Source organism: Eublepharis macularius, chromosome 2 (assembly GCF_028583425.1).
Source record: "Eublepharis macularius isolate TG4126 chromosome 2, MPM_Emac_v1.0, whole genome shotgun sequence".
Lineage (NCBI taxonomy): Eukaryota > Metazoa > Chordata > Lepidosauria > Squamata > Eublepharidae > Eublepharis > Eublepharis macularius.
In genome coordinates, this window is record NC_072791.1 from 5,595,424 (window position 1) to 5,620,313 (window position 24,890).

The following is a 24,890-nucleotide window of genomic DNA, read 5'->3' on the forward strand; positions in this document are numbered from 1 at the left end:
TCCCTGCTGGGTGAAGGGGGAGTGGGCATTGCCTCCTGCTCCGCACCTGATTGCAGCCAGGTGAAGGGGGGCAGGATTGGTGCCTGCTCTGTGCCTGATCCTGACCCTGTGAAGGGGGGTGAGCATTGCTGCCTGCTCCGCGCCTGATCCCAGCTGGGTGAAGCATGCAAGGCATTGCTGCCTGCTCTGCACCTGATTCTGGTAGCTTGAACGGGGGCGGGCATTGCCACCTGCTCCGCTTCTGATCCCGGCCTGGGCTTACTGCCACGGCATGCTCTCTGGAGGGACAGGCTGCCTCACCTGGGCTTCCCTTTGCAGCAGCACACTCTGATGGCACACCAGAGTAGGAAGTGAGTCGTCTAGAACATGCTTACGCTTTTATATAGTAGGCCTGTAAGCATAAATGGAATAAATTTTGAATAGATATTGCATACAAAATCCATAAAACATACACGTCCCCCAACAAATAAGTGCCATTTATAACAAAAATGGATGGCCCAAATCTTTGTATAATAACAATGGGTTGGAACCAGACTAAATATTCTCCTAGCAGATGGGAACGTTCCATCAAACCCTCCTGCAGGCCCGTGATTTTCCCCTTATGCTTAGAGACCCCTCTCAGTCTTCCTCTCCATTGCCTGCTGGCCGTTGAGGGTCAGAAGGAGAAAACGCTTTCGAAAACCACACCAGGCCAACATTGTGATGTCACTTCCTGGAAACATCCAGAAGTGATGTCGTGCCAGCAATGTGATGTCACTTCCAGAAAATACCTGGAAGTGACATCATACTGCTTGTGCCACATCTCCCATTCTCCTCCTTTTCCTGCAAGTTGCCAGCCAGTGGGTGGCAATTCTGTTCCCTTCCCCTAGGAGTAGCATTTCAAAGAGATCAACTGGCTGCAGCAGCCCACAGGAGTGGGGAGTAAGAAGAGCCTGGCTTGAGCAGAAACTAAGCTGAATCCAACCCGATGTATGGAAATAAAGAGAAATGAACAAGGGCAGGTTCCCCCAAGCTCTATTTGGAATGTAGCAGGCAGAATATCTTGCTTTGTTGCTCAGGAACAGGCAGCTGGACGACTCGATTTATGCCAGAATGCACCAATTGAGAGGCTCCATACTGCCTGCCAATCACTGGGGCTGATGTTTATTTATTTATTTATTTTATTCGATTCTGCCCTCCCCGCATCAGCAGGCTCAGGGTGGATTACAATTTATACAATAACATAAAATATATGTACCTTTAAAAACCAGTAAAACTCATTAAATATTTAAAAACGCACAAACAGACAATACAAGCAGCAGATTTTTTTTAAAAAACATATAGTAGCAGATTTCTCCAGCAACCACCACCCAACCACCTCCAAGAATGTATGGCAAAGGCTAGGTGGTAGATACCCTTTGTAGGGGCACAGCTATCTCTAGGTGGCCGGCAGGGAGGCCCAGCGCATCAACCATATTCCTGGCGGAACAGCTCTGTCTTAGAGGCCTGGCAGAAGGATGGCAAATCCAGCCGGACCCTGATCTCTTTAGACAGAGCGTTCCACCAGGTTGGAGCCAGGACCGAGAAGGCCCTGGCTCTGGTTGATGCCAAACGGGCCTCCCTGGGGCCAGGGACCAGTAACAGCTGTTTATAGCTGGATCGAAGCATCCTCCGGGGCTCATACGGGGAGAGGCGGTGCCGTAGATACGCCGGTCCCAGTCTGCATAGGGCTGTTGCAACTGCCCACCTCCCTTCTATGTCTGTGAGCAGCCCCTCTGACCAGGCTCATGTCCAGACACAAGGATTCTGGATGGAAGACCAGGGAGCAGAGATGCAAGGAAATTAAGTGGAGTGATTGAGTTGCGACAGAATCAGGGCCCGGAGACTGGGCAGAGAGGCCGCGCTCAGCAGTACCGGTTGGCTGGAAATAGCCAGTCAGATCTTCGGCTAAAACACCTGTGAACTTTGTGCCAGCTGCCCACACACCTTCAGTCTGATTGCTCCCGGCAGCCATTTTTTCCGCAGCAGGAATTGCCAGGGCTTATTTTCATAGAGAGCAACTTCGGAGGAGAGGAAGACCCGCCAGGCCAGGATGGTGCAGCCGGGCCTCAAGTACTGGAATGGACTAAACGTATTCTTTATTTCTTCCTTTCCTGTTCTGCTTCTTCCCAGCCGTGTTCTCAAAGCGATTTACCTTTTAAAAGCAGTAAAATAATCCTTTGACCTTTAAATTGGACGACAGGGACGTGATTTCCGTAAGCACGAATTCACTGGAGAGGAGTGTGTGAAGAACTGAGAATCGGGTTTCCTGGTTATTTGGAGGGGGTCATATTTCCTGTCGCATATTCTCTCTCTCCCCATATCGCCAATGTCTTCATCTCCAATTTGCTCTCCTAAAAACGCACAGCCAGGCATTCACTCTTCTGCAGGGAGGCAGGTCCCGCTCGTCACCTTTTGCCAATCAAGCCAAGTTTAATTAAAGCCAAATTGCCATGGTAGCGACACCTGCGGAACCATCGGGGAGGATCTGTATGAATGCTAAGCTCCTTCATTAAGAACTGAGCAAATGCCACGCGAAGGAGCCAAGGCCCGCGATGCAGCTGGCTGACGGCTGTCTTCAGAGACTGGAGTTCGCGCCAATCTTCCCACCCCAGCACCATTTCAGACCCCGCCCTGGGGGGAAAGGCGTGCCCCAGTCCGGTCACAAAAAAGTTGCGGTTGAGGCTGGACTGCAGCGTGGGGTGGGGGCGCAGGCAGGTCAAAGGGGAGGAAGGGCCACTGCCCACCACCATGAAGATCAGTTATAACTCCAGGAGAACTCCAGGTCCCATCTGGAGGTTGGTAACCCTGTCTTCAGCCTGGAGGGTTACCAGGTCCCCTTAGCCTACCAGCAGGAGGCAGGCAACCTGGCGCTTACTTATTGCTGGGCCCATGATGTACGTGCACGTGCCCCTGCACCTGCGCAGTGATGTCACCTGCGCAGGTGCAGGGGTACGGGACATCACTTGTGCAGGTGTGGGGGTGTGCGCCCATAGGAGGCCAAAATCGGCCTGCTACAAGGCACAGGAGTGCTGTTGGGGCAGTGCGATGATGTAACTCTCGGGAGTGATGCCCCAAGAATGCACCCAGAAGGGCCATTCCTGTGCATTCCTCCCCCGCTGACCTGTTAAGTGGAGGCAGGGGGCGGAGGGTAGAAGTGGGAGATCCCCCGACCCCACTGGGGGAATGAGATCCCTACCTGCTGTAGCACAGGGGTTAAGTGGTTTGAGTGCAAATCAGCACTCTACTGGTTTGAATCCCTCTCCTGCCATGAGCTCAGCAGGCGGCCTTGGGTAAGCCACTCCTCTTGTTAGCCAGACTGCCTCAAAGACGGGGAATTAATACGCAGCAGGCTATTATTAAGGGATCGGGACCAATTTATACCAGGGTCAGAAATCCTGGTGGCCTCTCAAGAAAGAGGAGACAAATATTTCAATGAATCAAGGCTTTTACGAGAAACTCACACACACACTCAATGCAAGGCTAGGAAATAAAAAGTGGAAAAGTATAGAGACTGTCGCATTAGCAGGAGTGTCCTTGGACAACACTCACTTGTCAGTTGAGAAGCAGAGATCTTAGCAGCGAGCAGGCGGTGGGGGAGAAGTCTAATGTAGTACGTTAGTTAGGATGGGGGGAATGGCGCGCACACTGGGGAGCGCTGCCCTCTCCCTTAAATAGCCAGTTCTCTCTCCTGGGGCATGACCAACGAAATGCCGTTGACGGTTCTCAGGAAATTTACCAAGAGCAATTAATGTGTCACTTTAACAGGACATAAGATATCTGGGATGGACAATTTGGCATCTAATGGTTTTCTTGGTGACACCTTGAATGGATAGGGAGGGGGAAAGAGGTGGAAAGAGCGATTGAGTTTATTGGTGGTACTTGGTGACGCTTCCATGGAGAAGAAAAGATGTAAGGGAAGGATAAATGGGGAGCCGTCTGCATTTTATTGCAGTCTGTTGTTTTGATAGATCCAGAGGAGTTAGCCGTGTTAGTCTGTAGTAGCAAAATCAAAAAGAGTCCAGTAGCACCTTTAAGACTAACCAATTTTATTATAGCATAAGCTTTCGAGAATCAAGTTCTCTTCATCAGATGCCTGATCAAAACTGGGCAGATACAGAAGAGGAGGGGGAAAGAGAGAGAAAGAGAGGAAAGAAGGGGGCATAAATCACAAGAGGACAGAATACAATTAGCATGGAGGCAATCAAAACATTCCTTTGCTTGGAAATGTAAACATCTCCTTTTGGTGTGCAGTCAGTTTGCTGTATTTGTAGCAGTGAAGGTATCCAATTCCTATGTAGTATAAGCCTTCGGTAACCACAGCTCTCCCTGCCAGCTGCATCTGACAAAGAGATCTGTGGTTCCCGAAAGCCCACACCAGGCGTCACTGGGCTCCCCCAGATCACGCCTCTGTAAAGAGAATCTGTTACCTGTGGTAATGTGATAACCATTCATAGTCCCTATTCAGTCCCAGTTTGACAGAGTCAAATTTGCATATGAATTCCAGTTCAGCAGCCTCCCGTTGGATTTTGTTTTTGAAAGGTTTGTGTTGAACCACAGCGACCTTTAAGTCTTTGGTGGAATTTGGTGGAAGTCTTTGGTGGAATTCAATCCCGGTAGATTGAAGTGTTCTCCCACTGGTTTTTGGACGTTTCCATTTCTAATGTCAGATTTGTGTCCATTTATTCTTTTGCGTAGGGGTTGGCTGGTTTGTCCAATGTACAGAGCAGAAGGACATTGTTGGCACATGAGGGCATATATCAGATTGGAGGATGAGCAGCTGTAAGAGCCAGAGACAGTGTAGTTGATGCCATTGGGTCCTGTAATTGTCTTCCCTGGGTAGATATAGGGGCAGAGCTGGCATCTGGGTCTGTTGCAGGGCCTGGTACCTGTGCTGGTGACTCTGCTGGCCGATTCATGATTGTGGGTGAGAAGTCGTTTAAGGTTGGGGGGCTGTCTGTAGGCAAGGAAAGGTCTTCCACCCAGGGCTTCTGAGAGAGAGGTATCATTTTCCAGGATGGGTTGTAGCTCACTGATGATACGTTGGATGGGTTTGAGCTGGGAGCTATAGGTGACAACCAGTGGTGTTCTGTTGTTGCTTTCTGGAACATGGCTTCTCTTCTCTATCTCTCACTGCTGATCCTGATTCCTGTAGGGATCTCAGCAGGGGCTGGCATCTTGGCAAGCAGGCCCATTTGTCTGGGTGCAGCGTGGCCACTCCAGAGTGTTTGCAGAGAGGGTGGCCTGCGGGTGCTGATCGGGGGGCTGCCCTGCCCATCCCATGATTTTCCCTTCTTCATGCATCATATTGGCCTCACTACTGAGTTAAGCCCTGTTCGTGCATACAGTCCACGTCCAAACTCTGGGGAGGGGGTTCTAGGCAACACTCAGCCCAGCTCCCCAGCTGTATCATGGGGATAATAACATTAACTTGTTCACTGCTCTGGGTGAGGCACTAATCTGTCAAGAAGAGTAGTATATAAGCACAGTTGTTGTTGTTGTTATACTGTAAGAAAGCTGCTGTAGCACAGTGGTTAAGTGGTTCGGCTGTGAATTAGCACCCTGCTAGTTCGAATTCCACTCCTGCCATGAACTCAGTAGGTGGCCTTGGGTAAGCCACTCCTCTCAGCCCCAGCTGCCCAGCTGTATTGTGGGGATAATAATAACACTTAACTTGTTCAGTGCTCTGGGTGAGGCACTAATCTGTCTAGAAGAGTAGTATATAAGCACAGTTGTTGTTGTTGTTGCTGTTATTATTATTATACTGTAAGAAAGCTGCTGTAGCACAGTGGTTAAGTGGTTTGGCTGTGAATCAGCACCCTGCTAGTTCGAATTCCACTCCTGCCATGAACTCAGTAGGTGGCCTTGGGTCAGCCACTCCTCTCAGCCTGGCTCCCCAGCTGCATTGTGGGGATAATAATAACACTTAACTTGTTCACTGCTCTGTGTGACACACTAATCTGTCTAGAAGAGCAGTATATACACTCAGTTATTATTATGATTACCAGGAGCAGAGGCGGGTTGTCCGCTGGGGATGGAGGAAAAGCAGTTCTTTCAGGGCAGAAGCATTTCCCAATCAGCCTGCAGGGGAAGGAGCTCGATTGGTGCCGAAGGCTGCCTTGATATGGGAGTGCCAAAGTCACACACCTGGAAGCTTTTATTTATTTTAGGAAAATGTTATGCCGCCAGACAGCTTACAAGTAAAAACACCATAAAAATCACCATAGATTATCAATATGAATGAATTAGCCTAGGCAATTTACACAGCAAGCATTAACCCATTAACTCCTTGTTCTTTAGCCTCTCAAACACACAAAGAGAAGGGAAGATGCTTAGACTGTGGTAAGGAATAATGACAAATATCACGTTATGTGATCTTGGGGGTACTTAAAAGGCTGTATCCAGCAGTGGCACCGCCACCAGTACTGGGCAATGAACTTTTCCTGAGAATGAAAATTATTTTCCCTGTAAAATTATTCCAGGCCATATGAGGCACGATCATGAAGGAGGAACTGTCTAGGTTTGGGTCAGTGGGTGGACCTCACCCTGGAGCCTGGAATGCTCTTACATGCTAGAAAACGGAAGAAATGAACTCCCGGCAGAGTGACCAAGAGTCTTTTGGCATCTCTCCACTGAGACGGGTGCCCCTGTTGGATATAGATCCAGAGGAGTTAGCTGTGTTATTCTGTGGTTGCAAAATAGCAAAGAGTCCAGTAGCACCTTTAAGACGAACCCACTTTATTGAGGCATAAGTTTTCAAGAACCACAGCTCTCTTCATCAGATGCATGAATCTGACAAAGAGAGTTGTGGTTCTGAAAAGCTTATGCCTCAATAAAGTTAGTTCGTCTTAAAGGTGCTACTGGACTTTTTACCTGTCGGATATATCCTGCATATGTGTGATTCACCATCTCTGTGTTATTAGTTTGGGTCCAGTAACACATGTATAGGCATTAGTGGGTCCGGTTGCTAGTTTTTCCAAATGAAAAGTAGCATCAGGAGGGAGTTTTTTGATGACTGGGGAGAAGGGGGTTCTTTATCTGTCTTTTATTTCTCTGATGCCGATTGCCTCCCCCTTCTCACCTCCCATGGCAATTTCCCTGCAGAGCTTTTTGGAAGACTTAAGGGGTGATTTGGAACGGGAAATGGTAAGCAAGAAAAATGTTAAATGCCCCCTCTCGTTTTCTCTTTCTGTATTTTCATTCATCTCTGCAAAGCTTTTCTTTCTGTTTTTCCTTTCTTTTTAAAAAAAGATACAAGTTTACCACTTTCTAGGTTTATTTAGGTTCAAATCCCTTCTTTGCTACATTTTGTAGATCTAAAGACTCTAGTTAAAAGGTGTTAGGTAGCAGCAGGGGTCATTTCCTAGAAAAAGAGCTGGAGGAACTCATTAGCATAACTCATTAGCATATGCCACACGCCTTGACATTACCAGAAACGTGCAATTAGCATAGCTGATTTGCATATGCCACACACCCCGACATCACCTATCCTGGCTGTTTTGGACCCAATCCTGGCCATTTAGAGCCAAAATTGGGCCCAAAATGGCAAAAAGGGGCTGAAAATGGCCAAAAAGGGCCCCAAAATGGTCAGGATTGGGCCACTGCTGAGCGGGAGAGTGATCCGTCCCCCATCAGAGGCCCAATCCGGCCGTTTCAGCCCTAATCCAGGCCAAAACGGGCCCCAAATGGCCGAGAGTCAGGTGGGAGGGACCACCTGACATGTGACCTCTTTGGGGAACTACCGGAAATGCGTTTCTGCGTGTTCTCCCTCAAAATGAGCCCTGGGTAGCAGAAAAGGCAGTTCCCTGTGATCTTGAGCTATAATCACTTATTTGGAAGTAGGCAGGTGCCTGAAGGACCTCACATCCATCCATCCGTTTGCTTTGGGGAACATTCACTGTAGTCACTGTACAAGTAGATTTTTAGAAATATAATCGTTTTATCAATATATCCCTTCTCGTAAATTTAACCTCCCCCAAGCTGCAGTCTTTGAAACCTCATTTGCTCTCGGTTGATTTCCGTTGATTGAAATGCGGCCTCCTAAGCCATCAACTCCGCTAATGAGATGTTATGGAATAGTTACGAACATTCAAACTACTGAGAAGTTTAGCCTAAGGTATACAAACACATAAGCTTGGGGGAAACAATCCAGCAGAAAAAAAATAGGCAGTGTTATAAAAGGATAAAATGTGCGCTTAACTGTGCACTTAACACAGGCTCAGCTATGGGTTGGGAGGCAATTAGATTCTAAAGTTATATCCCAGGAAGGAGGACCGAGAATGGAATTGAAACCTGTGCTCCTCTCATCGTTTGGCCGAGCTTTCAAAGGAACCTTGATGGAACATTTCTAATTTCCCTTTGAGGTCCTCCAACGTCTCTTATTCAGGCTTTGGAAGAGGTACCAAACTCCTAGGTCGCAGGAGAATCACTGTTAGCCTGGTTTGTAGTTCTGTTCAAGACACTGATATCAAAGGCAGGTCCTGTCAGGCCGTGCCCGGATCTTGGACCCATTTCTAGAAAGAGGAATATTAAGGTTTTTCATAAGCATAGAATTAGCTAGCAAGATCCCTGTTCATGATATCTTTCTAGTGTTCTTCCTAAGTTGTCTGTCTATGAATGGTTCCCAGTCATCTGTGCCTGCTAGGATTTGTTTAGCTATTAAAGATTTATTTTACACATGATTTCGGAGAGTGAACCGACGGCCACGTTTAGCCAGGCTACCGTGTTTGCGCTGACCAGCTCCATCAGCAGTGATTAAGAGAGCAGTCGCAGAGGGAGGGAAACAAAAGCGAGGAAAGAAACGGACGCCCTCAAAAGCCCCCGGCTGGCCCTCACAAATACCCTCCTCCACAAAATATCTGGTGTACAAGAGAGCCAGGATAAAAGCATTAAGGGGGGGTCTCCTGTTCAGGGCTGCTAACTACCAGAGTAACAACCCCAGAGGGAAAGGGGGGTTGGGAAGGAAAAGGTTTTTAAACAGTTAGATCCCCTTGGTTCTTGATAAACCTTGGCGCAAGGCGGTGGGGGACCGAGACAGCGGTTGTGAGAGGCAGCACAATTAAAATATTGATTAATGATGAAGCTGTGTGTATGAATGTTGTGTGTGTGTGTGTGTGTGTGTGTAAGTAAGTGGTAAATGAATGGTGTGTGAGTTGCATGAAAAATATGTATGCAAGAAAGTGAAGGGGAGCCGTTCCGGCCAGCTCTTCCTTGAGTCCGGTGGGGCTGTGGCCTCTTGCAGATAATTTGGGGGAGGCAGCAGCCTCTGTACCCCACCCTTACCACCACCCCCAGTTCCTAACACATCCCTTCCCTTTTCACTCCCCAGGTATCTTGAGTCAGGTTGTTGTGGATTTTCCGGGTTGTATAGCTGTGGTCTTGGCATTGTAGTTCCTGACGTTTCGCCAGCAGCTGTGGCTGGCATCTTCAGAGGTGTAGCACCAAAAGACAGAGATCTCTCAGTGTCACAGTGTGGAACAGGGCACAGTATCTTATTCCAGGACACCAAAATACTGGACAACACTTCCAACTACTTTGTCAGACTGCACAGGGAAGCCATTGAAATTCACAAGCATAAACAAAACTTCAACAGGAAAGAAGAAACCTTAAGAATGAACAGAGCATGGTTTCCAGTTCTGAAAAACACCAGGCTAACAAAACACTCTATACCCTACAATAGCCCTGCAGAGAAGATTAGCACATCAAGCACCAATCCATATGCAAAAGGACCTCCTCAGGATACAGTGAAGCCTCCCGCCATTAGCATTCCACACCCTGGGAAACTCTTACAGGATGACTCAGCTCAACCCCACCCCTCCTGAGTAGATATAAATGACCTGCCAACATCTTTTCCACACTGTGACACTGAGAGATCTCTGTCTTTTGGTGCTACACCTCTGAAGATGCCAGCCACAGCTGCTGGCGAAACGTCAGGAACTACAATGCCACGGCAATACAGCCCGGAAAACCCACAACAACCATCGTTCTCCGGCCGTGAAAGCCTTCGACAATATATCTTGAGTCAGTTTGGTGTAGTGGTTAAGAGCGGCAGGACTCTAATATGGAGAGCCAGGTTTGATTCCCCACTCCTCCACTTGAAGCCAGCTGGGTGACCAGACCTTGGGCCACTTACAGCTTCTTGAAGCTCTCTCAGCCCCACCCACCTTACAGGGTGATTGTTGTGAGGATAATAATAATAACACTCTTTGTAAACCACTCTGAGTGGGCTTTAAGTTGCCCTGAAGGGCGGTATATAAATTGAATGTTGTTGTTGTTGTTGAAATGCAGCAAGGTAAGCTGCGTGTACCTACTAGGACTTCCCACCCAGCTTCTGGATGGTGATACGGAGTGGAGACTTGAGCGATTGCCTCTGGGGAAGCCCTCTGCGGCATCTCCCCTGCAGGCAAAGGATTCAGAGAAGAAATGGCATACAACATAAACCTCTGCTCTGGCATGCTTTCTCTGTCAAATGGTGCAGAAGGATCGCACACACACACAGGGCACACCATTATGTTTCTCTCTTGGGCACAATAGAGTGTCCAGATCTTTATCCCCCCCCTTTCCTTTAGCAGCTGAAGCCGTTGTTGCTCCGACTAATCCCCTACCAGCTTCCCCGCTTCTTTGCTTTCTCCTCCTCCCCGCTATTCACACTCTCGCTCCCCAGCGGCATCTTTGCTCTGCTCCAGTAATCTCATTTCTCCCTGTACAAAAGATGGCCAACTAATTATAGTCTGTGCGGCCTCTTCCAGAACCAACACGCAGTTCCGCCCAAGTCCTCCCTTCTCCAAGGTCATTTGAGAGCAGGGAGGCTTTCGAAGCGGCTGAGGCGTCCCCCCACCCACCCCCAGTGCCGGAATCCCTTAATGGGTTGGCAGAAGCTCAAGAGGGGAAGGGGAGAACGGCTTAAGAGATTCCTGTGGCATTTTGTTTAACGAAAGCGTTACAGCAAACCATCTTTGTCTCCCTTCAAAGCCCACCCACTCTTCAGAGCAGCCGTCTGAAGATGCCTCCAATCCCACTGCTGGCCTGAGTGTTTGAACCAAAGCAGCTTGTATGAGTGGGAGGAGGTCTGCAAAGGCGACAGCCATTTCGGGCTTGGTTGATGGGCAGCCTTAGGGAAATGAAGTCCTTTGCACTCTCTTCCTCTCGGCCTTCCACCTTTCCGTTACTTACTTGGCCAACGGGTGGTTAACTAGGTTTTATTATCTATCTCAAAAAGAGTCCAGTAGCACCTTTAAGACTAACCGATTTTATTGTAGCATAAGCTTTCGAGAATCAAGTTCTCTTCGTCAGATTCCTGATACAGAGACTGGTCAAATACTGGTATTTGACCAGTTTCTGTACCATGCATCTGACGAAGAGAACTTGATTCTCGAAAGCTTATGCTACAATAAAATTGGTTAGTCTTAAAGGTGCTACTGGACTCTTTTTGATTTTGCTACCACAGACTAACACGGCTAACTCCTCTGCACTTATTATCTATCTGTCCCTCCCTCCCTCCCTCCCTCCCTCTGTCCGTCAGTCCCTCCGTCCGTCCCTCCCTCCATGTCATTTCTCACTGAGACTCAAGGCGGAGTACATAGTGTGAGATTATTTCAATCAGTATCATTTCCATACAGCGTCAAGAACATTTCCATATACCATGCTATAGAGTAAATAAATACAAGTTTACCAAGATGTAGCATTAGTGAGAGTCCAATACAGAGTTGAAGAAATGCTGGAACAGAACATGAGCAATTCTAGGGCTGATATTAGACAACGCGAAGCACAGGTAGCTCATAGGAGCACAGATTTAAAGCAACGGAGAGTACGTAAGCCAGCATAGTGGTGAAGTCTATGGTCCCTAAGCATCTGAGACCCCTTCCTCAAATACAGCCCTCCTCTCTGAGTAAAAAGCCTTTTTGAATGATTTGCAGAAAGCCAGGAGAGTGGGGGCTCTCCTGACCTCCTCAGGCAGGCCGTTCCGCAGGGTAGGGGCCACCACAGAGAAAATCCTGCCAGGGTGCTCCATCACAGACTCACTGGGTGGCCTTTTGAGCGACTTGGACAGCCTCTACTTCCCTTCCTCATCTCAGGGCTCTGCCTTCTAAAGGTGTCCTCTGTCTTCTATTTGTCTGCTGACATTTGGGTGCATTTGCACCCAATTTGCACCAACAGTACGCCAAGGAGCAAGCAGTTAAAAGCCAGCTCTTTCCATAAGGATTAGTGCTTTAGCCCACCCGCTTGAACATTTTGGAATCCTTTGGCTCGGCATGTATATTCTGTCATTAAGAAATTGAAATTCTGCGCTTGGAAAACAAATTCTGCAATCAGATTTGAGAGCCAGTTTGGTGTAGTGGTTAAGAGCGGCAGGACTCTAATCTGGAGAGCTGGGTTTGATTTCTCACTCCTCCGCTTGAAGCCAGCTGGGTGACCTTGGGTCAGTCACAGCTTCTCGGAGCTCTCTCAGCCCCACCCACCTCACAGGGTGTTTTGCTGTGGGGATAATAATAACATATTCAGTAAACCGCTCTGAGTGGGTGTTAGGTCAGCCTGAAGGGTGGTATATAAATTGAATGTTGTTGTTGTTGTTGTTATTGTTATTATTTGACTATAGCACTTCTTTAGCATAATGTGTTCTGATTCTGCCCACCCTGGAAATCTGATTTATTCCTTGGGTTTCTTAGATTTCATAAGGAATTGACTGTGTGCATTACCAAATTTACCTTTACGACCCTAAGGGCCGCTGCACCAGTGGCAGACAACCTATTTGGCTGGAGTGCTGAAAAAAGCTCAGTGTCTTCCTATGAAGCAATTGATGTGGTTAGCAAACAGGTCGGGAGAGAACGGGGTTGTATTTTCTTGGGCCTTTCTTGGTTGCTTGGATGGAGAACTGGCTCCATGTGCTGAGTAAAATGGTCTGGCATGTAATTGTTTGGCATGTGCGCCAGGTAAAGCAGCCAGCTCCAGGTAAATTCCTGGAGATTTCAGAAGCGGAGCCTGGAAAGCACAGGGTTTAAGAGAGGGGAGGGACCTCAGCTGGGTATAATGCCATAGAGTTCGCCTTCCAAAGCAGCTATTTTTTTCCTAAGAGGTGTGACCTCTGTGGTCTGGAGATGTAATTTCAGATCTCCAGCCACCCCCTGGAGGTTGGCAACCTTAGTGTCACGGGTCGCCTGTCCCAGGATAGAAACTTTCTTTTTCAAAACAGAAAATCTGACGAGATTCCCTGTATGCACAATCCCTCTCACTAGTTCCCAGCTGTGCATATTTGCATCACCTAGAAAACGATGCATTTCTTCAGGGTGTCTCTCCTTTGCAGCCAACATAGTGCTCGGATGTCTTTCATGCAACGAGAGTTCAGCTTCGCTGCAGCGGCGGGGGGGGGGGGGGAAGTGCGATATAAGCCTTAAAAGAATTGTGAAATAGTATCCCTAAGCAACTCTCTCCCAACTTGTGCCAGCCTGGTACCAAATACCTACGTGCAGGGATTTTTTTCTGGGAAAAGAGGTGGTGGAACTCAGCGGGTTGCCCTCGGAGAAATGGTCACATGGCTGGTGGCCCCGCCCCCTGATCTCCAGACAGAGGGGAGTTCAGATTGCCCTCTGTGCTGCGGCGCGGAGGGCAATCTGAACTCCCCTCTGTCTGGAGATCAGGGGGCGGGGCCACCAGCCATGTGACCATTTTCAAGAGGTTCCGGAACTCCGTTCCACCGCGTTCCAGCTGACAAAAAGCCCTGCCTATGTGGCACCTATATGTTTCTCCTTGAGGGGCAAATGGTAGCTCTAGAGAGGGGTGACCTGCACTGGGAAAATGGCGTGGAGGAAAGGGTTAAGCTCTCCTCGCCCGCCCCCACATTGCAACCCCACTCCAAACCACCTCCCTCCCTACTGCTGCTTTCGCATTTAAAAAACGTCAGCGGAAGCTTCGCCTCTTCCACATTGTGTGTAACTTAGCCTTGGTCCTTGAAGTGTTCAGCCTGTGTCTGGGATGTATCACTTCAGACGGCATGTGGCGGTGGCTTACATGACTGAACGCCCTTCACAGAAAGCAGTTCCCCGAACACAGAAAGCTAGCCCGTCAGGGAGAAAGGTTAGCCTTTCTCTTGATGTCTGGTTAGGCAGGTTCAGGGAGGAGACATCCATCCGTAGCTACTAGCCACGGTGACTAAAGAGAACTTTTGCATTTAGATCCAGAGGAGTTAGCCGTGTTAGTGTGTAGTTGCAAAATAGTAAAGAGTCCAGTAGCACCTTTAAGACGAACCAACTTTATTGTAGCATAAGCTTTCAAGAACCACAGCTCTCTTTGTCAGATGCATCATCAGCTTTCGAGAACCACAGCTCTCTTTGTCAGATGTACGGGACAAAGAGTGCTGTTGGACTATTTACTCTTTTCCACATTTAGAGGTAGCAAACCTTTGACTACAGGGGACAACATCAGGGGAAGGCCACGGCCTCTAGGCCTGGTTGTTGGCCCTCAGACTAACTGGTTGGCCTTGCTGTGGGACGTTGCACTAAATGGACCATCTATTTGATTCAGCAAGTCTCTTCTTATGATGCTTAGATATATTTCCCGCCCCCTTTATTAAAAGGTAAAGGTAGTCCCCTATGCAAGTACTGAGTCATTACTGACCCATGGGGGGACGTCGCATCACGACGTTTTCTTGGCAGACTTTTTACGGGGTGGTTTGCCATTGCCTTCCCCAGTCATCTACACTTTACCCCCAGGAAACAGTCATGATATAATGTTAATCAACTGACACGTTTTTAAAAAGAGAAACTGAAATGGCCCCCGTGCTACACAATGGCCACGGCTAGGAGACTGGAGCAGGGAAGACGCGGGGAAACGTGCCCAAGCGGAAACGCCGCCAGTAACTGCAGCCGCAACTGAAGAGTTACAGCCACCTGTTCCCCTGTGGAAAACCCCAGACATGGGTTTATCGATTTACCCTCTAAAAACTTTCCAGAGACGGGGAGGGTTTTGAAGGATAAAGAATTCCAGGACACTCTAGTCGTTTTCAGAAATCCATCCCGGACATCTCAAAAGCTAAGGGACTAAATAAGGCCAGCGTTTTCTCAGGGACAAAATAAAATAGGGGGAGATGGGAGTATGCATGGAGTGAGAGCATAGTGTAGCGGTTGGAGTGTTGGACTAGGATTTGGGAGATCCGGGTTCGAGTCCCCTCTTTGCCATGGAAGCTTGCTGGGTGACCGTGGGCCAGTCACGCACTCTGTCTAACCTACCTTTCTGGATTGTTGTGAAGATAAAATGGAAGAGAAAAGAATGATCTCAGTTGTTTTGGGTCCCCGTTGGGGAGGCAAGTGGGGTATAAATGAAGTAAATAAGAACATGAAAGTGAGTCTGGGTGCCAGAGAAGGAGGCCAAAGTTTCGAACCCCTTTTCTAAAAAAAGGGGGGAGATTTGGACTGATACAGACAGTATTGCAGTAGTGACCATGAGCAGAGTTTGCAACAATTTTTTTTCAACTCAGTCCTGAATATCAATACAAGTGGATCTTCACATATTGCTGACATTTCCCGGCTCCCTATTTGCCTCCCCTGTTGGGATGTGAAAGGTCACTGCTACCTCCAAATTATTTGTGAGTTTAACAGAACCCGTTGAGCCTTTCTAGTTCGCAGTGGATCTTAGCCCCACCGTTTCCTGATGCCCCTTTGGTCATAGATCCAGAGGAGTTTGCCGTGTTAGTCTGTAGTTGCAAAATAGAAAAGAGTCCAGTAGCACCTTCAAGACTAACCAACTTTACTGTAGCATAAGCTTTCGAGAACCACAGCTCTCTTCGTCAGATGCACCATGCATCTGACGAAGAGAGCTGTGGTTCTCGAAAGCTTATGCTACAGTAAAGTTGGTTAGTCTTAAAGGTGCTACTGGACTCTTTTCTCTGATGCCCCTTTGTTTTCCAGGTTGCTTTGTGGGGGGCTTGGCGGATGGCCGAATGCAAATGACGCCATTTCCATCAGGGACCCATCCCTTGATTAGCAACCTGCCCTAATAACGATGTTGCTATAAATTACCCAGGAAAGAAATTGCAAGGGTGGGGGGGGGGGATTGCATTAAATCTTTCTGCAGAGGAAACAGTCAGGTCATTTTCCAGCCCATTAAGCTGCACCCACCCTTCCCCCCATCTCCAATCTCTTGGACATCGTCTGCATTTGGAGACAGAGAGAGAGGGAGAAGGAAAGAGCTTTAACCTCCATGAATTTCTATTCACTGCACGCTGACGATCTCTGTTTGGTCTCCAAAATACTCTTTGACTCTTTCTTACACTCAAACAAGAAGAAGAGATTTACGGCGGATTGGGAGGGTGGAATTGTATCAACGGAGCCCTCATAATTTGCAGTGGGGTTGTGGTGCACTGGACTAGATTTTGTTTGGGATGCTATGGAAGCTTCGTCATTAAGAAAAGGTGGGGCCAGAATTCTCTGGCTGGTTCAAAGACCCCTCCATCTCTTGTTTCCAAGAGTGGTCAGCCAGAATGCCCCTGTAAGCTCACAAGCAGTCTTTTCTTCTTGCTTGTTCTTAGTTGTTGGTATTCTGTGGTATACTGCCCCTGTCTGTGGAGGCTCCACTTAGTTAACACGTTTGTGAATGAGTCTTCTGCTTTAAACCCGTCTAAGCCAGCAGCAATCATTCACTTCTTACGACAGAGAGTTGTGCCCATTTATTGTCGCCATGCAAAGAAGCACTTTATTTTTTCTCTCCCGAACTGGCTGCCTATCAGTTGCACCTTAGAGATCAACAAGATTTTCAGGGTGTAAGCTTTTGAGAGACATAGCTCCCTTCTTCAGACACAAAGAAGGGAGTTCTGAATCTCGAACATTTACACCCTGAAAATCTTGTTGGTTTTTAAGGTGCCACTGCACTCAAATCCTGCAGTTTTAATGCAAACCAACATGGCTATCCACTTAACTATGCCTATCAGTTTCTTTGAGAAGACTGATAGCACTTTTAAGACTAACCTTTATTGTGGCATAAGCGTTCGGGAACCACAGCTCTCTTGGTCAGATGCATCCGACGAAGAGAGCTGTGGTTCTCGAAAGTTTATGCTACAATAAAATTGGTTAGTCTTAAAGGTGCTACTGGACTCTGCTATTTTGTGACTACAGACTAACATGGCTAATGCCTCTGGATCTTTGAGAGGACCCAAATTCTGTTATTATGGGAGAGGGAGAAAAAGTTATGTCCACACTGTGCCACAATTCACAAGCCTCTGTCACCTCTCCCCTTTAACTGCCCCCTTTCCCTAAATGAAGAAACCCCAAATATTTTTAGCTTTTCCCCGTGATCATGCAGGTTCCCTTTTTCTGGTTCCACCTTCCAGCGTGATCACCTATACACTTATAGAATGGCATCATGGCCCTTTGTGGTACCCGATGCTTCCTCCGAAGAGCCTAGAGTGGCTTCCGTCTGACAGCCAGCCAGGACCCCCGTGCCTTCTGTCAGCGCTTAGGGCCAGTCCTAAACATATTAAGCGGCCTTCTACTGATTGAGACCCTTGGTCCATCGAGATCAGTATTATCTACTCAGATGGGGCAGTGGCTCTCAGGGATCTTTCACATCACCTGCCACCTGGTCCTCCATCTGTAGATGCTGGGCGTTGCACCTGGTCCCTTATGCATGCCGAACAGGTGCTCTGCTGCTGAGCCACGTCCCCTTCCCACCTGCTTAGCTGAAGGTGTAGAACGATCGTGTGCTTTGAGAGAGGACAGATGTTCCTCTGGGCTGCACATGTGTCCAGGTGGCCAGTTTAACTCAGGCCAGAAGCTGTTTTCTGTGACCGAAGAATTCCTTCAGAGTGACTCGGTCTCTGTGGAGATTGGATGGCATAAAGGATGAGCAGGAGACAACCTGGCTGGGGGCCGCCCTGGCAGGACAGCCCAAGATGGCCAGTTGATTGACTCAGAGCTTCTGCTGCTGATCCGCTCTCGGTTTGCCTCCGCTTCCCTGGCATGAATCTTCCTTCCTCGTCATCCCAAAGCTGCTCCATCAGCTCTGATGCGCTTCAGGAATCAGAGGGAGGCAATGAATCACCTCCCTGACCGCCCACTTTGCATAACGTGGCGCAAGCCATTGATTGCAAGGAGGCTGTTGCAGGGGTGAGTAATTTGATTGCCTCCGACTGTCTTTCTTTCTGTCTCTCCTGCGATCAGGTTCCTGAGAGCTTGAGCTTTTCCGCCAAGAGGGTTCCAAGATGCATGAAGGCATTGTCTTGCTCAGGAGGGTTGCCAACAGCCCAGGACTAGTCTGGACGGGCTGGGGAGTTGCGCAGTGTCCTTTCAAAGACACACACATCTGTGCATCTATAGTGAATGCAGTCATGTATCACAGCCAGAGCCAGTTTGGTGGTTAAAAGCGGCAGGACTCTAATCTGGAGAGCCGGGTTTGATTCCCCACTCCTTTGCTTGAAGCCAGCTGGGTGACCTTTGGGTCAGTCACAGCTTTCTCAGAGCTCTCTCAGCCTCACCCACCTCACTGGAGGATTGTTGTGGGGATAATAATAACATGCTTTGTAAACTGCTCTGAGTGGGCGGTAAGTTGTCCTGAAGGGTGGTATATAAATTGAATGTTGTTGTTATTGTGTGATCCTACTATCCAGAAAAAGGATCTTGTCCCTTTCAGAACCAGAGAAGGCTGTAGTGGAGGCAGGGAGGGGGGAAGATATGGCTGCCATGGAGCTCAGACCAGACAAGAGAACCCCACTCCACCAGACTCCCGGTCTTTTTTGGACTGCCGTGTGTAAATGATCTGGATTCAGTCTTCTGTTCTGAGGTCCTTGGTGGCCCTGACTGGGCAGAAAGACAGGCGACAAATATTGTAAATAAATAAAATAATTAAAGTTGCTTCTTCAAAATACTGAACTCGTCAGGTTCACGGTTTTGGTACTAACCTGTAGAGCCCTTAGTGGACTGGGACCAGCATATTTGTGGAACCGCCTCTCACTCTATGTTCCCCAGAGAGTGCTCCACTTGGCCGAAAAACAGCTGTTGGTGATTGCTGGCCTCAAGGATGCTCACCTGGCCTCAACCAGAGCCAGGGCCTTTCTGATCCTGGCACCATCCTGGTGGAACTCTCTGTGGAAGTTAGGACTAGAGATGGGCACAAACCGAAATACGAACCAAAATTAAGCACGAACCAGGCTGGTTCATGGTTTGCGAACCACAGTTCGTTAGATCCCATTTCTGACGAACTGCCACGAACTTTTAGGCTGGTTCATTCGGTTCGTTTTTTGGTTTGTCACTGCAGACAGCCTGGTGCCAATCAATCAGTTTCCTAGGCAACAGGGGATGGACTTCCTGCAGACCTTCGGCTGGCCTGGAAATGAACTTCTGCTGGCCCGGAAGTGACTTTCTGCTGACCTGGAAGTGACGATTTTCTGACCCGGAAGAGACGTTTTCATGAACCAAACGAACCAGTTCACAAACCAGGGGCAGGTTCGTGAAAGTTCGTGGTTCGTGGTCTGTGAAATTTGATGAACCACGAACCACATGGTTCGGTTTTTTCCCAGTTCGTGCCCATCTGTAGTTAGGACCCAGAAAGATTTGCTATCCTTCCGCCGGGCCTGTAAGACAGAGATATTCCACCAGGCATATGACTGAGGTCGGGGCGGTGGTGGGCTCACCTGCTGGTCTCCCGGCTTTCCACCAATACACTTAATACTGTCTGCTGGTTCCAATCTCATGGGATATTTTGGTCAGGTTAATGCAATACGGGCTGCCATCTACAGTTCTATGTTTACTGAATTTTATGCTTTTTAAAAAATCTGATTTTATTGTGATATAATATATGTGATGTTATTCACTCTGAGCCCGCTTGCGGGGAGACCGGACTATAAATTTAATAATAAATAAAATCATTTATTTTTGGCAAGTGGCAATAGGCCAGGAGGAGGAGATTCTGGGCTGGTCAGTAAAATCTTCCCTGGAGGTCAGAAAGAATAGAGTAGACCGTATCCCAAACCTGAATCCTTCAGATCTATGTGTTTAAAGCGCTGTCAAGTTGCAGCTAACTTATGGCAACCCCAGAGGATTTTCAAGGCGAGAGACAAAGAGAGGAGGTTTGCCAGTAGCTGCCTCTGCGTAGCCACCCTGGTCTTTCCCGATCATCTCCCAACCAAGTTCTAACGCTGCTTAGCTTCAAAGCGCTGACAAGATCAGGCTAGCCTGGGCATCCAGGACGAGTCTTCTTGAGCTTTACCTCTTGCTAACCTGCAGGTCTGAATTTGAGCCGAGGCCTTCATTCAGCCGTCTCTCTGGAAGGCCTCTGTTCAATTTTGGAACTATGCAAAAAATGACATGGTTCTCTGAGAATGAGCAGAGTACGTTTGCATCACAAGTAAGGTTAATAATCCTTTCCCTTCCTGTCCACAGAGCCAGCTGTCCCAGGCGCTGAACGGATTGTCGGACAGAGCAAAGGAAGCCAAAGAGTTCCTAGTTCAGCTCCGAAACATGGTGCAGCAAATACAGGTAGCGTATTACATCATAATTGATCTCTGTCTTCCTCTGCCTTACCTGATGGATTGGGGTAATATTACCTTTTGTTTGTTTGTTTATAGTCCGCCTCTCTCACTGAGATGCAAGGCAGATTACAACAATTGTAAGTGAAAATACAATATAATCAACAGCTAGGACATTCAGTGACCCTGACCTGGATAGCGCAGGTGAGCCTGATCTCGTGAGATCTCAGAAGCTAAGCAGGTACAGCCTTGGTTAGTAATTGGATGGGAGACCTCCAACGAAGACCAGGGTTGCAGAGGCAGGCAATGGCAAACTACCTCTGTCAGTCTCTTTCCATGGAAAACCCCACCAGGGGTCGCCATAAGTCAGCTATGACTTGAGGGTACCCCCCCCCTCACACACACACATATACACAGAGGACATTCACTGAGCAAAGTCTAATAGTAAAGAACAGTTAGGACATTTGGGGAAACAGATACAATAGGGAACGATAGCAGGGAAATTTTAAACAAGCATAAAGCCAAGCATAGAGATGCAGTTTATCTGAAACAAAGCATACATTAATTTACATAAGTTTAGCAATATGGAAACTCACGAGTAGGTGCACATCTGCAACAGCAGACAATACCCAGTAGTGAAGCGTTCAGTCCTTGTCCCTACAAAGGTATCTCTCTAAGCCGTTTCTTACGACATAGTCCTCTTATCCGGGTAGAGTGCCCTCCTGAATAATTCAGTTTCGCATTGTTTGTGGAATGCTGGGGGGGGGGCTTTCCTACCCACCTCAGGCAGGCCATTCTGTAAGGTGGGGGCTACCACAGAGAAAGCACGTCTGCAGGCAGCTATTGACTTGGCCCAGTTGTAGGGTGATATCTTCAGAAGACCCTGTTAGATGAGCGAAGCTGCTGTGAAGGAACATGGTGTGTGGGGGGGGAGGGGGTTGAACATCCAGAACACCCTTCAGTCCCACTCCGTAGCCACTGAATAATAACATCTTCTGGGCAACAGGAGCATCGTGTCCAGATCATGCGAAGTGACGGTATCGCTCTACTCTGCTCTGGTTAGACCTCACCTAGAGTATTGTGTTCAGTTTTGGACACCACAACTTAAGAAAGATAAAGACAAGCTGGGCTGTTTCCACACAGCTTACCTTTTGCCAGAACACAGCATCTTCATCCGCGAAGTCGCGCCAGGAAGACACTGTCATCGCGCAATTTTGCGCGGGAACACACTGTTATCACGCGAGAACATGCTGTGTTCTGGCAAAAGGTAAGCCGTGTGGAAATGGCCCTGGAGCGAGACCAGAGGTGGGCAATGATGATGGTGAGGGGTCTGGAGACCACGTCCTATGAGGAAAGGTTGAAGGAACTCGGTATGTTTAGCCTGGAGAGGAGATGACTGAGAGATGATAGGATAACCATCTTCAAGTACTTGAAGGGCTGCAATATAGAGGATGGTGCACAGTTGTTTCCACTGCCCCAGAAGATTGGACCAGAACCAAGGCTTGAAATTAAATCTAAAGAGTTTTCAGCTAAACATTAGGAAGAACTTCCTGATAGAGTAATCCCTCAGTGGAACAGGCTTCCTCGGGAGGTGGTGGGCTCTCCTTCTTTGGAGGTTTTTAAGCAGAGGCTAGACGGCCATCTTACAGCAATGCTGATTCTATGCAGATCATAAGAGGGAGGGCAGGAAGGGTTACATCAGTGCTTAGTTCTCGTGGCCCCTTCTTACATGCCCAGGGTAAGGCCAGTCGCCAGCTTGGGATCCGGTAGCAATTTTCCACAGGCCAGTTTGGCTAGGGCTTCTGGAGGTGTTTTGCCATCTTCTGGGAATGGAGCAGGGGTCACTGGAGGTGTTGGGGAGGGGGGAGATAGTTGTGAATCACCTGCATTGTGCAGGGGGTTGGACTAGATGAACCTGGAGATCCGTTCCAACCCTATCATTCTGTAATTCAAACATACACACAGAACAATGTAGGATTACAATTCCTGGAGATTTGGGGACAGACTGGGATGCGATTCCATAGGGTTCCACCTTCTAAAGCTACCATTTGCTCCTGGGCCACTAATTTCTCTAGACTGAAGACCAGTGGTATTTCCAGGAGATTGGCAACCCTGAGAGGTGACTGACAGGTGGTTCTGCCCTACAGGAGAACAGCGTGGAGTTCGAAGCTTGCCTGGTCGCCCAGTGCGATGCCCTGATAGATGCTCTCAACCGGAGGAAAGCCCAGCTGTTGTCACGGGTCAACAAGGAACATGAGCACAAGCTGAAGGTGAGTCTGAGATGGCCCCAGCTGGCCCTTGGGAAAACTGAAGAAGGGATTGAGGGGCATGGCTGGAGGGGGGGGGAGCTCCTTTGGAAAGAGGGGGCAGCTTCTTGGGTTATGTTTGTGGAGGGTCTCAGGGGTCTCAGACCAGGAATGCTAGTGGAAGAACCCTGATTCCACACTTTTCATGCAGCCAGAGCAGCTTGTGAGTGGAAGGAATGGCTGGCTTGCTCTCTGCTGCCACCATTACAAGTGGTCAGGGGATGGTATTGCAGGGCCCAGATGGCACAGGAAGCCAATAAAACTGCTAGTTCCGATATGGCTCCTTGTTGCCCAGGGGCAAACCAATCACCTTGGTCGTCTACCAGTCAAGCCTGCTGGCTGCAACCTCTACCAGCCAGGATTTGCACATCAGGGCAGGGGCCACACCGTGTCCTCAACAAAAGTGGCATTCACATCTCTTCTGTTCAAAATGGAAATTGGTCCCTCATCTCGAAAGGCTACATCCAGCTTCGCATTTTGCAAGTTACAGCCGGTTTGTTTTGAACCGTTATAGAGTATTTTTAAGCCATCGGAACAAACTCCCTATTTGCTTTTCAGGACCTGCGAGACAGGATCTGTTGCAGGGTAAATCAATATTTCATTTAGCCTGTGGCAGAGTGTTCAGCGGTGCCTGGGAGGGGTGGGGAGGAGGCGCATAGAAGTGTCTCTCGTGGACAAGCACCCTAATGCTGCAGGACGTGCAGGGCCTGCCCGGGCTGTCTTTCTGGATCCAACCCCAGCCTCCCCCTCTGCTTTGGACTTGCCCCTTGGTCAAACCCGTGGCCCAGACTGCCTTGTTGGATGGTCCAGATTGTCTCCCACTGAAAAGCGCCTCTAACCTCACTGGTAGGGGAGGGGGAAGCGAAGGGACCCCCCCACTACAGCATGCACGGATGAGCTGAGATGGATTTGGAGAGGCTGTGCAAAGGGAGGGGGCTGAGTATTGCCATGGTGATTGTCGCCATAGAAACAACCAAGGATGGATGGAGGAATGGCAAGCCGGCTTGCCGAGGACCAGCAACCAATCGGCCAAGAGGAGAGACCTCGAAGGGGGAGGGGGGCTGGTGGGCTGCCAGAGAAGAGCAGACCTCAGTTGAAGATTCTGATGCCCTTCCCATGGGGGGGTTGTGGTTGTGAAGCAGAAATGACTGACGGGAAACTGGTGTGTGTGTGTGTGTGTTTGTGTGTGTGTGTGTGTGTATTTTAACTGCACTTCTGCAAGCCAAGCCAAGGGAAGGCCGGGAGCCAGCAGTCTTTCCCTCGGACAGTAAAAGGCAGGCAGCGAGCACTGAAACGTTTTCAGGTTCAGTTAAGCAGAATACGTTTTTGCCCATTCAGCGGAAATTAGCTTTCCCCCAAGGCCCCTCTGCCCCCTTTCCCTGCACACACGGCCCCATCAGCCCCGGTGCTTTCAGCTATCCAGGTGTGTTCTCCTTCGTCCATTAGGCCTTTCTCCATCTGAGCGCTGCTGGCGTTTTCAAAGCAGACCGGAACTCTTTTCAGAGCTGAGTGGCTCATCTTCATTCCTAACTGTGCAAAAGAGCAATCGAGGACAGCTTGAGGTTTTCGCTGCCCAGTGGAGGCCATGGCAGGGATGTTGAGAGTGCCTCCAACGATGCCTCGCTGTGTAGCAAAGGATTCTTGCTGGCTGGATCTGAAATCAGACCCGGAGTGTGTTTTTCTCCAAGCCAGTGAATCTGAGTTCAGGTACAGCCTGGCTCTGTTGACCACGCAAGGCAGCGCTCTGGGTATTTATCCGAGGGCTGCTTCCACCTGGGGACAATTCCTTGTTCTGTTCTCTTTGCTGCTGCAGTGGCTGCCAATATTTGCTGTGGCAATGCTTCCCTGGAGTATTTCCTTATGCCTGACGGTCTTGCTCCCCCTCCACTGCCAGCGCTTTTTGCCTTTTTGAAAAATTGGTTAAAGGCAAGATACTAGAGGGAGGATTGCTAAATATGGGTTGGGAGATTCCTGGAGATATGGAGGTGGTAGGGTTGCCACGTCCCCTTACCCTCCTGGCGGGGGGCAGGGGGAGATCTGTCGCTTACCTCTTTGTTGCTCCCAGCATGCTCTTTGCATGCGTGCTTGCGCCCATGTGATGACATCACTTCTGGGAA

General features: G+C 48.8%; 1 protein-coding gene across 1 annotated transcript in view; it reads left to right on the plus strand.

Annotated features, from left to right (window-relative positions):
• TRIM9 (tripartite motif containing 9) overlaps positions 1-24,890 on the plus strand; it is a 100,628-nt gene that overhangs the window by 20,129 nt on the left and 55,609 nt on the right. The window contains exons 2-3 of the mRNA XM_054971922.1: positions 20,382-20,477; positions 22,615-22,737. Coding sequence (XP_054827897.1) covers positions 20,382-20,477; positions 22,615-22,737 — 219 coding nt within the window. The remainder of the gene's footprint in view (positions 1-20,381; positions 20,478-22,614; positions 22,738-24,890) is intronic.